This window comes from Notothenia rossii (assembly GCF_949606895.1).
Source record: "Notothenia rossii genome assembly, chromosome: 2".
Lineage (NCBI taxonomy): Eukaryota > Metazoa > Chordata > Actinopteri > Perciformes > Nototheniidae > Notothenia > Notothenia rossii.
In genome coordinates, this window is record NC_136904.1 from 17,945,579 (window position 1) to 17,958,750 (window position 13,172).

The 13,172-nt window shown below is 42.4% G+C and overlaps 1 protein-coding gene across 3 annotated transcripts in view; it reads left to right on the forward strand.

Annotated features, from left to right (window-relative positions):
* Positions 1-13,172, forward strand: part of zfhx3b (zinc finger homeobox 3b) — a 140,842-nt gene that overhangs the window by 73,612 nt on the left and 54,058 nt on the right. For all 3 annotated transcript variants that reach the window (XM_079663436.1, XM_079663437.1, XM_079663438.1), the window contains exon 5: positions 9,263-9,494. In XM_079663436.1, coding sequence (XP_079519562.1) covers positions 9,263-9,494 — 232 coding nt within the window. The remainder of the gene's footprint in view (positions 1-9,262; positions 9,495-13,172) is intronic.

The window sequence follows — 13,172 nt, forward strand, 5'->3', positions numbered from 1 at the left end:
TACTTACAGTATAAGTCAGCAACAAATTGCCTAATAAGGACATTCCACCAAAACATTAGATTAAAATCACAAGTCCTAATGTGACGTTATACTTGCAGAAGTTACAGGGGAAAGGATATGAAGCACCATTGTGTGGTAGCAAGCTATGCCCTGTATTAAATGTCCCCAAATGTGCAGCCAGCACAATGACCTCTGTGATGACACTTGCTAATGGCATGAGCAGTTATTTTAGGAAGCTCCAACGGCCGGCCATCACAAGTATTTCTGGGGCTTTGTAAAGCTTTTTGCCAGCATGAGCAAAGCAATAGGCCTCTACCAATTAGTCTGGTCCGTGTTTGATTTTTAGTGATGACAACTATATCTCAGCTGCAATTATGCTGCACTGGGAATGATGAGGGTTTAGGTTATTGATCCTAAATTGATCAACCTGATCAATGAGCATTTTTTTCTTTTTTAATGGAAAGTGGAGTTATGTCTTTTTTCTTTGGCTAATGAGCCAGCCCAACAGAATGACCCTGTTAAGAAACCTTTGTTAGCGAGGAACATGTGTATTAGTGATAGAGTTGGCTGTGCTCATGGGAAAGAGGGGGGCACAGCGTAGAGCAACATTTTTCAAAAGTGCAACACCTCCCTATGGGCATAGGTCAAAGGCTACGATGGGTCTTATGAAGAAGAAGAAGAACAATGAGCTCTGTATGAGATAGGGGGCTACAACAGCGGTGTCTTAATGCATTATAATAAGGTTCTTATTTAAAATCTTAAGGAAATGCCATTAATGCTTTTAGTGAAGAATAAACATGTGGTATGTGGGTAGGGTTTTTGGGTTTATTCTCCCTGACCCTGACACTAAAAAAAACGAAATGATTCAAGCAATAGTATTTTAAAATACACTTAAATGTTTAGCTTTTTAACTCCGGTGCATACCAAAAAGTACAATGTCAGTGTTTCACTTATTAAAGTTGCAGCTTTTAGTTGCTCGGTATAGAAGAGTTGACAGGTGAACCTGGTGGGTGTTTGGTGTGTGAATTGCTTGAAGAACCCTCTAACAAGGTACTTGTTTCATGCAAATAAGCCCACATATAGACCCACTCTGTATATTCACCTCCACTCAACCCCACTCATTAATTTTCATTTTAAGAAGAGGACCTCTCAAAGGCTATGTTGCTCCTTTTGTCGTTGCAATGCTTCTTATAAAGATAGCAGTGTAAGACTGGGTTAAATATTGACAATGGCTGAGCTCATCATCACTGTTCTTAATTAGCTCAGCTGTTGTGCCTAGAAAGCTTGTCTGAGGCAAGTGTGTGAACAGCTAAATATTTTTCCCTTATGAGATCTCAAACACCTACTACCCAAAACACATTTCTATGAGGTTTGCATAAGAAAAGGAAAAGGGAAAGTCAGGAAACATACAGTATTATAGCTATGACAGCCTTATTGCGTAGCCTGAAGCAGAAACCAATTATGTGGTAATGAAATATTTACACAACCAAACTGAGAACGCCAGGGATGAAAGCTAGATAATACAAGCCTGAGGAGACTGTATTCTGTGTCTCCTCTCTGCTGTTACGCTGTTACGTCAGCGAAAAGGTGGAACAGGAGATGGGCTAAAGACAATAGGCTTAGAAGCGAGAGAGTAGGCAGACCTGCATTTCAATAAGCATGGCTTTTCCTCGCCTGTTGCCACATTTAGGGGCTGTTTCTGGGTCACAGTAGAACCACACGATTGGAAGGGAATGCATGATTGCAACTGTAAGACCTCTTTGGACATGTTACTTACGGAGTCCTTTTGCGTTGTGATGGCTACTCCCTTACAATATTATGGCAATGAATCTGCATTCACGGCAGAGTGTGATGTTTGTTCTGGAGGACTAATTGTGTTTGGGTAATGTTCCTGCCCTGAATTTAATTCACACTGACTGCATTAATCATTACAAGTGGTGTTTGTCTGTATCTTAATCCAACACCCTCACATCCCCAGACTCTGGGTCTCGCTCACTCTTCTAAGGCTTTTTCCCCTCTGCCCTCTCCAGACTCTTTTTCATCCTTTGCCACCATTCAACAAGTTGTTTTTTTTTGCCCACATTTGTGGCAGCTCCACAAGGCCATACTGTCATTGTCAGGCTGATAAGTGACCAATGAGAGGCAGTGAGGTGTTTGACACAATGTCAGCTATGTAAGTGCATGGCTGCTTCTGTCTTTATCCTAACACTTCAGTGACCTACTGTAAAGACCAGTCCAGATCAAGGTAGTCAGTGATGTTGTTCTTATCTAGTATGCCCACACAATAGCTCGGTTTTGACAAACAATGTGGTGCCTTTTATACATTCCTGAGATTTTCTTCAACAAGATTCGGTTTGGTTGATATTTAAACAGGTATATTGTGGTTTGCATTGCGAACTCTAAACCCACACAGGATGCTTCTAAAAAAGCTGTACGCTAACACCTGATCCATTGTACACAGCACAGGAGAACAAGACTTGTAATGTTGGCTGAAATTCAGACTTAAATCTTTCGAGGAGGCTACATCTTCTTAGCCAGAAGAAAGTGAGTAGAGTAATATTAGTGGCCTCTGGCTGCAGTAATATCTGTTTAATGGTACAGAATATTTTGATATCTGAGTGGAGAATTGGGAAGCTAGGTTGGTGCAGCCAGGGTTGAAACACATGCTTTTCCTGCAGAGACTTGCTTGTATCTCTTTTGAAAATGTAATTGTGGCCTTAACAGTTTTAGAGATATTCCAGTTTTGTATAATCAAATTTTTTTTCAGCGCTATCACAGCTTGTTACAACAAAAAATATGTTATTTTCATCCCTAATGTCATGCACTATAATTGTGCTATAATTCTAAGAGTCTTAGAATAAAACACTGATGCAATTAGCTATTAAATCAAACTCAAAATCTGAACCTCTCAGTATTAAGCGCCTCTTGTTTTGCTTAAATGAGAGAAACAAAAGTTATTCCACAGCTCTGTGCAAGTAATTATTGTCACCGGTGTCCAAAATAGAGGGTTGTGATGTTGATGAAGTCCTCTGGGTAATGCAAAGTAGGGCCAGGGCAGGTCTTGATTTGCCCCATTCAGCTTCCAGATGGTACCTTGCCAGTACACATGTCATCAAGTGTCTGTAACAGTTGTTTGGGTAACCCCATGGCTCCACCCTGCTCTCGCCTCCTGCAGGCAGACTTATTGAACTGCAATTTTGGCAAGCTCCTCCCAGCATGGCTTTCATAAAAGCACCAGGAGGTTAAGCTGTTAATTAGCTATTGAAAGAGGAGGCCAACAGCTTGCTGTTAATTAGCTTTTTTCTAAAATTATTATTTGGGAATCGACATCATTTCCTGCCTGTTTTGGAGTCGTCGCTGTGTTTCACAAAAGCAGGGCCGAGCTTATTATGGAAGGGGGAAATGTTTTTATCTGGCTACGATTAGAAGTGCGCATTATGTATGTATAGCCATGCTTATCCAAATGTTCTTAATGAGAGAGACCCTGGACGCCAGTGTGGGGCTCCGGTGGGCATAGACCCAGGCTCGTTATCACCACACAGGGCATTGATCCTTCCACCGCTCGCTTGCTTTTCCTCCTCCTCTTCCCCTTTCAAAGACAGTGACTTGCACATGAATTATGTGGACACATTGATCACCTGATTGAGAGCTATTGTTTAGAGCCCTGGGTCATTATTGAAGGAAGGATTACCCAACTGTTGTTTTGTGCATGCGTGTATGTGAGTGTATTACTCAGCCCCTTGTCACAGCACACACTCCCCTTATCTCACCTTAGGTTTGAACGGCTACACAAATGTGCACACACACTGAGCACATACAAAAGCCTACACAATCAACATGGCCCAAATGACTGCCTGCATTGATTGCCTTCCCTCTGCAATTATGTTCCCATTGTTTACTTTCTAGCATCTTACTCATTCAAACGGAATTCAATAATTATTGCTTTATTTAATGTTAAAGTAAGTAAGAGTGCTGGTTGTGGAGCACTAGTAGCTGCATTGTCTTTAAGTGTCTCTATGACCCCTCCCTCGCTACTTTGTTTCATAGGCCTATGTTAAGTCATCCTCTCCAAGGACACCTACAGCGATCCATCTTTACCTCGCTGCCCTCCCTTAAGACACAGAGGTCCGTTTTGTTTCTGCCTTCCCTCCCAGAGACAAATATGCAGCCTGTTTTTTATTCACCGGTAGTAATGGATCATTTCTACAGCAAGGCAGTAGAGGAAGCAACTTGGCACATTATATCGGTTCAAGACAGAGGGACAGGATGCGGTGGAGGGGCGGCAGGGATTAGGAAGAGTAAAAGACAAGAAAGGACACGGGTGGGGATGAGGTTCAGGAAGCAGTAGGTAGACAGTTTGAGCCTGAAGTACACAGCCCCCTTAATCCACAACCTAACTTTTAGGCATGTTGCAGCTTGCAGTGGCTAATTCAAAGCAGCCACCACACTTGGCACCCAGTGGGGCCTCTGTGGTTGGAGCTGTTGTTCGTGCAGACGGGGAAACACAGGCTAAACTGTGAGCACTCACTGACTCCAGTCACTCGGCTTTGCCTTCCTAAATAACCTGCTTACGTTCCAGGGGAATCCCAGAGTGCAGATTTATGAGAACCAAGTCCCTGAAAAACCTCTGTGCATGTACAAATATATTACTGCCGGGAGGAAAGGAGATCATTAAATTAAAATATATTTTTGATCTTTAGACCCTAACCCAAAAGCTGATCCTATGGCATTAAAATATATACATTTTGAATGAATCTTTAAAATGAGTCTTAGCTTATAACATTCATAGTGGGGCAGTATTTGTGCAATTCCTTCAGGGTTTTAGAGTAGAATAATCATAGACATAGAGATATACTCTAGAGTCTAGAGTACATGCGTTTGGTCACAGTTTTCACACAGTGATTAAGCCACACTACGGTGTTTTCTTCTGCCTTTGGTCACGGTGTGTTTTTCAACCCAATAGGCACATTACATTGTCTCCCCTCAGAGTGAAACACAGTTACCTCACTGGTTATGATTGCTGCCATGACATCACTGTTTGAATAACAAAGGTGCTGCTTGACTTATTCTAACACATCTCAAGCAAATCACTGGTTAGTACATTGTCTTCCCAGGTGACGGGGTAAACAAGATATTTACCTATGTTATTTTAAAGGTTAATATCTTCTCTCATATTACAGGACATGTCTGTTCTATTGCAGTGCATTACTTAGCTTCAGGTGTGAATTGCATTTTTCTACCCTCCCATGGCACACGCACACTCAGACACCAGCTTTTAGTGCCGAGAATAGCGGAGAGGGGGGGGTTACAAAGCAATATCCTGGCAGATACTCACTGCCTCTCTCACAGAGGGAATTTGGCAGCTCTCTTAGAATTGATAGCTATTTAGCTCACAGATAATCATCTGTTTTAATGCATTAATTTAGTATTAACAGCACTGCCAAATTTAATGGAGGAAATTAGCGTATGATCGTAATGGTATGTGGCTGTGTGTGAGAGTCTGAATGTTCATGTGTACTTGTTTGTGTGTGTACATTTCTGATGTCCATTTTGTCTAAATTATTATACGTGTTTGTTGCGTGTATTATACAGCTCCATTGGGAGCCATTCTTTGGAATTACCGGCTCTCTGTCTCCCTTCCACCCTTCCAGTAATATCTCTATCTTCTGTTAGTTGGACTCTCTCAGCAACCACACTGTTTTGTGTTAAAGGTGCACTTTTACTTTGCATTTAAGTGGATGGAAATGCAGATGTATGCAGTGCTCTGGGTGGGTGGTGAAACTGATACAGGCGTGTATTGCCCACTCAGAGGGCAAGGTGCACTGTGGAGTTATATGAGAGAGGATGGGGTGGTGCCCACACCGCCCCTGTCCCTCTTTACCTGAAAAAGCAGAGAGCACTGCTTCAGCCTCCACAGAAAAAGATAAGGTGCTCCATAGAAGAGAGAGGCTTGAAAAACCACGGTTACATTTTTAAACTATGAAAATCACTACAATATAAAACAAAGCTTAAAACTAGGTTTTCAGTGGAAAACAATGAAGGTAGATGGAATTTAGAATATTCTGTAAAATGAATAAAAAAACAAAGGTATGGATAATTTATCGTTATCTAACCACCCTTAGTTTTTGACTGCATTGGACCGTAAAGGACTTCTTAGTATTTGTACCTACAATCAATGTCTCTTTGTGAACTTATCTATTAAATCAGACCACATGTCATATAGTACATTCAGATGCACAAAGTATGTTTACCATGCCAAATTACTGTTGAGTACAATACTACATTCTAGGCGGTCACACATTTGTACATGCTCAGCTGAATCTCCTATATGACTGTTGTAAATTGCCAGACAGTTCAGCAGTATATAATCTGACCCAGCCAGCTCCCCTTATTATGCTCCACAGCTCCCCTCCTGTTGGGGCCTCGATAGGCCGCTAAGAAACCCCTGAGCCGAGCCGACCAATTCCTCCCAACTCAACATGACTTTTTCATTAAGCCGCCAAATTCCTGCACTCCAGTTGAAGGTGATTTATCATCTAGGGGCTTCATCGCAGGTTCATAGGAAACAGACATAGGCCCTGTCTCATGCATTATTATGTTTCACATGCAAAGTGTGTATATATGCGAATATGTGTGTGAACCAGAGAGGGTGATGGATTGTGAGTGTACCATGTCCCCACTGTGTTTGCCCTGTTAGCTATAACCCTATAGATAATTCATGGAGAATCCAGTGAGAACAAATGTTAGATAAAGTTAGTAAATTTGATGATCAGAGGGGTTTTGGACTGGTCCCAACTAACTTCTCCTCGGCAATACAGTAACGTTTTGCCTCTGTCCTAAGTAAACAGGGGCCACCTAACTGATCACACGTTGTTTGATCTCTTACCGCCTCCTCTGACTCTGAAATGCCCTAGACTGCATTGGGTCATGGCCAGTGCATAGATGGTGAAAGTGGTGGTTTACAGGTGTAACCGTTTGACATTGTAGACAGAGCTACAAGCGCTGGGGCAGGAAACTTTTGGCTCTGTTGAGGCCATCTTCCTGGCCAGTCAGGTTTATAGTGAATTATGGCCTATTCAGGGGCAGGCGGTCTAAGGTTCACTCCTATATAAACCCTGTGCGTTTTATGGGAAACTATAAAACTCCCAGGATTTTTTTTCTACCTCCTGGGACTAGCTTTGAAGTTTCGGTCAGGTGCTGTCATTTTTTGTACTTGTCTGCTTGTAGATTTTTGGAGCCATGAGTCATACTCACTCTCTTTTTTTATAAATTCAAGACATCTGCTGTGAGTAAAAGCAGTTTGCATGATGGATTTGCTGTTATCTATAACTTAATCTGTCTCTCAGGTTTCTCTCTACCTTAATTCTGATGCAATATTTGTGCACAGAGAAAGGAGGAGAGTTACCACAATATCCAGCAACACCTATTCATGACATCATGGATGGCTTAAAACGAGGCGAGAAAGGAGAGCACACAGAGACACAGAGCCTTTTACAATCACCTAATAACTCTATTACACTGAGCTCTGGGGCTCACAAAAAGGAGAGAGAAAAAAAAATCCTATTCTTTTTCCTGGAAGCGGTGTCTTAATGCACATTTTAGGTGTAGAAGTGAGAAATATGAAACCAAAGAGAATGAAACACAATAGCTCAGAAAACCCCATAGCAATATTGCAATATTGCCAGAAAATTAAACATTAGGAGAAAGGGACAAGAGCATTTTAGGGAAGCATAATAATGTTATGACTTTTTTTCACCAGCCTGTCAACACCTGATTTAGATATAATGTGGTTAAATGTCTAATGTTTCCATTGCTTTTACAAATCCCTACCAGCCAAGGCCTTCCTGTGCAGGGGAGGATAGTTCAGATTATTCTTGATGAAGGCTTTATTTCTTACATGATGTGTAAGGTACATGGACAAAGTGAGGATAATATACTTATAGGTTTATATTAATTGGTAATTAAACCTGATTTAAAATATTTCTTACATTTAAAAAATATATAAATATTTATTAAACGTGTTATTAATCACAGTTTATGATTCGACCTGGTTATTTATTTTCACCATTAAATGAACTTGATAGTGTTTCATTAAGACATGTGTTTTGAAAGCTCTTAAAGCATCTCTGTGCATTACAAATATTTAGGGGAAAATACATATCATATTTCAGTAGATTACAATATATTTAGTTTTCACTCCGCATGCATCGCAGGAGACATGGGCGCCAAGGAGATTAAAGGGAAAAGAGGATAACCTTTGGCGATTTGCATTGATTGCAGCAGCAGAAGTCCACAGCAAGATTCCAGAGTTTGATATTAGGAGCAGCGCATGACAGGCATGTCACAAGTGGCCATACCGAGTCTGGGGCTTTCATTGCAAACATACAGAAACAATCAGTGTGATCCTTCAGGATAGTGGTCAATAACTGTGATGCTCACACCAGGACCAGCCATATTGTGTTGGGCTTGCATCATTGATTGAGCCATGCAGGAGGTAATTAGACTGGAGCTCTGTGGTGTGACAAGAGCTTGTGGCGGTATGGTGTCACTACAGGGTGTTAGGCATGTTGTGACAGTGCGGAGGGTAGGCTGAAAGCTGGACTCGCCCTGCTGTTGAGTCTTGAAGGACGAGCTGGGGTTGACAGGTCAATACTAGTGCTGTTTTCCCGTCCTCTGAAGGTTGTCCTCCTGTTGTGGAATGTTCCCGTTTCTCTCAGAGTACTAAATCCCCCTCCTGCCTCAGCACCGGCTGACTTTGCCTCTCTTTCTCTATGAGAGAGCGAGGATTTAACTCACCATGATCAATATTTAGTATCCCATGCGTGAAACAAGCAGATGTTTGGAGTTTCCTTTTCAGAGACGGGAGGCTTCTGTTGAGTGAAGGAGATCAATGCTCCCTTCCGTCTGTGAGGCTGTAGACCCACGGCTTCTGAAGGGTGGCTGATGCGATTTCTGCCTGCCCTTGGGCCCCTGAGATTTGCGTGCCTCCCTGGCCTTTCCTGTCCTGTTAGCCCACTGATACAGACACTCACGCAGACAAAGTGCGCAGTCCAAACAGTTGTCCTGAAGTGGAAAAGGTCTGGATGTTAAACAACAGGGCTGTGATTGGGAATTGATTTGTTCATTTGCCAACTGTTTGAGTGAAAGTGAGTCGGTGGTGCCTAGCCAGCTATCTGCCATCTACAATAACCTCTTTCCCTCTCTCTCTTTCTCCTTGTCCCTATCTTTCTCTATCTCTCTCTTTCTCCATTCCCTCCTACAGCACCTGCAGCAGCACGAAAACGCGGTGGAGGGTGAAGCCTGCTACTACCATTGTGTGCTGTGTAGCTACTCAACCAAGGCCAAGCTCAACCTGATCCAGCATGTGCGCTCCATGAAGCACCAGCGCAGTGAGAGCCTCAGGAAGCTGCAGCGTTTGCAGAAGGGCCTGCCGGAGGAGGAGGAGGACCTCACTTCCATCTTCACCATACGCAAATGCTCTTCTTCGGATACAGGTCAGAAACTGGCCCTGTTGCCCTTTCCCTTTCTTTATGTGTGTCTGTCTTTGTTTGACTCTCTTGATCTCTCTACCTATGCTGCTTGGTACACACAATACAACAATATCGATATCCGCTTCACTGACAAACTTCATGTGGCTGGGTTGTGCATTCACAATTTGTCACTTTCTATTTGTTTAAGATTGTATTGCATGGCAAAGGAGATAGTCAGGAAAAGGGAAGAAAGGGGGAAAGAAATGCAGCAAATGGCCCTGGAACTGAATGCCAAACATGGGCACCTGCAATACCAAATGACCTATTTGGGTTTCCATTTTGTCACTATCTTCATTTGACATTTACCTCCACATAGAGGAGCGGTGTGTCTTTTTAAGTCGAAATACAGAAGTATTAAACTCAAATGTACATTCCATATAGGAGGACAGTTCATTACACCACAAAGTTTGACTTTACATTACGAACACATTTTGTAAAAACTAAATAGCGAAGAGAAGTTTTCACTCAAAGACAGAATAAAAAAAACAGTACTCGGATTTAAATTATTCAAACAAATATTTCAAATATATTTTTGATATTGAATATCATTTCAGTTCAATATCATTTACACGGAATATTCCTGCCTCCAGCATTAAAAGCATAGATTCTTGTTAATGGGAGCTGTCCTTTTCAGCCATAAAAGACATATTGAGACAGAGCACTAAGGCCAGAAAAGGAGGAGCCAAACAACAGCAGCAGCTGCAACAACAACAAGAACACCACAAAACAGACACAGCTACAACAACAGTAGCACGACTGAAACAAAGTGCCTTGACTGCTCATTTATTACGGACTGATTAGGAAGAGTGAGTTGTGGTCAATTAACACTCTTTTTTAGCAGAGATTTGGTTTTCCAATCACTTTAACTCCTGTGCCCTGACAAAGGGGCTCTATTGTGTGTCATTCCAAGAGGGAACCATTACTTCCCTCGCACACATACTCGCTGTCTGTGTTGTGCAGGGGGGGAAAGGCCAGCCTGTGAAGATGCTTTGTTCCAAGGAGGCAGGGATAATGAAGCCAGCGGCCGGGAAATTGCGCAAAAGGCAGTCACAGATCTGAAGCAAATCATTAGAGAACATATTTAGCTGAGCAATTAGGGACAATTAAGCTTTCTGCTCGCTGCACTCCAAATATGTTAATGACTACAGTACAGTGGACAGGCGAACATGCAAAGGCAAGAGGAAGGGCCATTTAGGTTAAAAGGGTTGGGGGTTGGGGGTTGGGAATTTTTTTTTTTGTGTTCAGACAGCAGGAGTTGTTGTGCTTTTTGCAAATAATTGTGTTTTTTGTTATTTTAGCAGTTGTTGGGTTTATCAATATTTTTTCTCTTTAAACTTTTGATGAGTTAGATGCCAATGTTTGTGCCAGGGAAAGGGATCCAAACTTTTGGTTTAGTAATGGGCCCCTGCAGTGTGGCAGTTTGCGGTTAGTATCATTACACACAGACGCACAGACAGCAGTTACTCCCCTGCAGGGCTTCAGCAAATTACAATAATCCTCACTTACTTGAGCAGACCACTAGTATCTAAAAATATATAAAAGGTTTACCTCAATTTTTTTTCTTTTTAAAAAGAAATTAAGAATGTAAAAGAAAGGGAAAAGAAAAAGCACCTTGATCGAATTACCTCAATAACGATCATACCTTTTTGTCTGTAGTCATTATTCTAAAATTGCTGACTCCACACCTCTCAGTTCTACCATTTCACACCCCAGATGCCTTGTTCCAAGAGCCTCAGCTGCTCTGGTCCACCTCATACCCCCACCCCTCCACTATAGGACTGAACCATTCCCTCCCAGTGTAATATTTAATTTCCTCTTCGCTAGCCCTTCCATGGCAGGCGCAAGGCTCTTTTTTGTGGTTGAGGCATAGTTGCTAAAGTGGTGGAACGTTCCCCCGCTTGTTAAAACAAAGTTGCCCCTGGATTTCTGGGTCACCTAGACAGTAATTCCCTCGCCTGCTGCTGTTCTGTGATCCTGCAAGTGGTTCTCTGCTGGTGTAAGGTGCTGGGCTTTAGCCTGCCTGAGGTAATTTTTTTCTGTAAAACACATATGGAGCCTTCCTTTTACCCAAAACACAGATAACTATTATCAAACACGTGACAGCATTTTACATAGAGATGCTATAAAATGGTGGCACAACATAATTCTGTAAACATTATCCCAGAATTCCTCCATTTCAGTCTATTGATACCTTTTTATGATAGCAACTGAATCAAATTAGCCTTGCTCATGCATCATCTGCTGTGTTTTATACTTCACGATGTTGAATATGAATGCCCCTTGAGGATGCACAACACTGTAGGGATTCGGTGCCACATATCTTCTCTGGGCTGGATGTCCGAGGAGAGCAAGGGCAGCAGAAATGAACTTCTTTCCAATTAGACTAACACAGGAATAAAAGGCTAGCATTGTTTTAATTCTTGCTCATACTGAAAATGTGCTGCTTAGGCATGTTGCTCTCTGGCCCCAACTCCATTTGTCTTCTTTAACCCTTTAGTTGTGGGGAAACAAAGGGGGCACAGAGGGACCACAGCTGCCCCGTGTGTGCAAAGATCACTGAATAAAGCTCAGCACTCACTTGATCCAAAGCACTGTCTTCACCAGTGCTAGCACACTGCCTTTAAAGATAGCACCTCATTACCAAGTAGCTTTTGACTAGAAACATTGAAAAAAACGACTTGTATGTGACAGAGAAGGTGAGAGGGAAATGTTGAAACTCCCATGAAACATTCACTTGTGAGGACAGCTGGTTCGACAGCATGAAGACACAATATATTTTAGGTTTAGTGGTTTCAGAGAACAGGTAAAACCTAGTGTCATGTTGATGTCAAGTGTAGCGGGTAATGGTGACTCCTGATAACGTAAAGTATCAGGCCTGTGTATGAGAGAGACTCCTATATCTGGAGAATAAGAGATAAAGTAAGGAATAAATGCCAAAAAAGTGTGGGGAAAACAAAGTTTTAGGAGCGTGCGTGTGAGCGCCAGTGTGACACTTGAGCATATGATGACCCTATTCCGTTTGACTGATGTTCACCAGGGCTTACTCAATGACACATTGAGGTTTCTCATTTCTTAACATTTAATCGACTAACGTTATTTTTTTGGCGTAGAACAGAATGAGATCATGCCTTTAAAAAGGGCAAAATTAAATTGCACTGAAGGGTGTATGCCCTTCTGCGAGAAATGTTTTCTTTGTTGTGTGAGATAGAGAGAGGGAGAGAGAAATGCAGGCGAGAACATTTTGTAAGGGTAAAATATTGGTATTTTTCAGTGGTGGCGTACGTGTGTGCGTTTATCTGTATGTGTATGGAGGAAGCAGAGATGGAGAACAAACGTGGCTGACAGTGTGGATTAGCTCCTGCTGTAAATCTGCCTCAGTCACAGATGGCAGGCCCTTGATCGCTGGGCTGTGACGGCTTGGCTCTCATCGCAGGAGGAAATCCCTGTCTGTGAGTCTAGGAAGCTGGGAAGGAGAAGGCTGGGGCAGGGGCCGCCTGGGCAGCAACCAGTCATTGTCTCCCGTTTGTGTAGACATACAGGCCCGGGTATTCAAGGGCGAAGACTGGTTTGGTGGGGGGGGTATTTTACTTTGACTTTGCGGTTGTTTCATTCGCCACACTGTGAAAGCTTGTAAGTGGAACT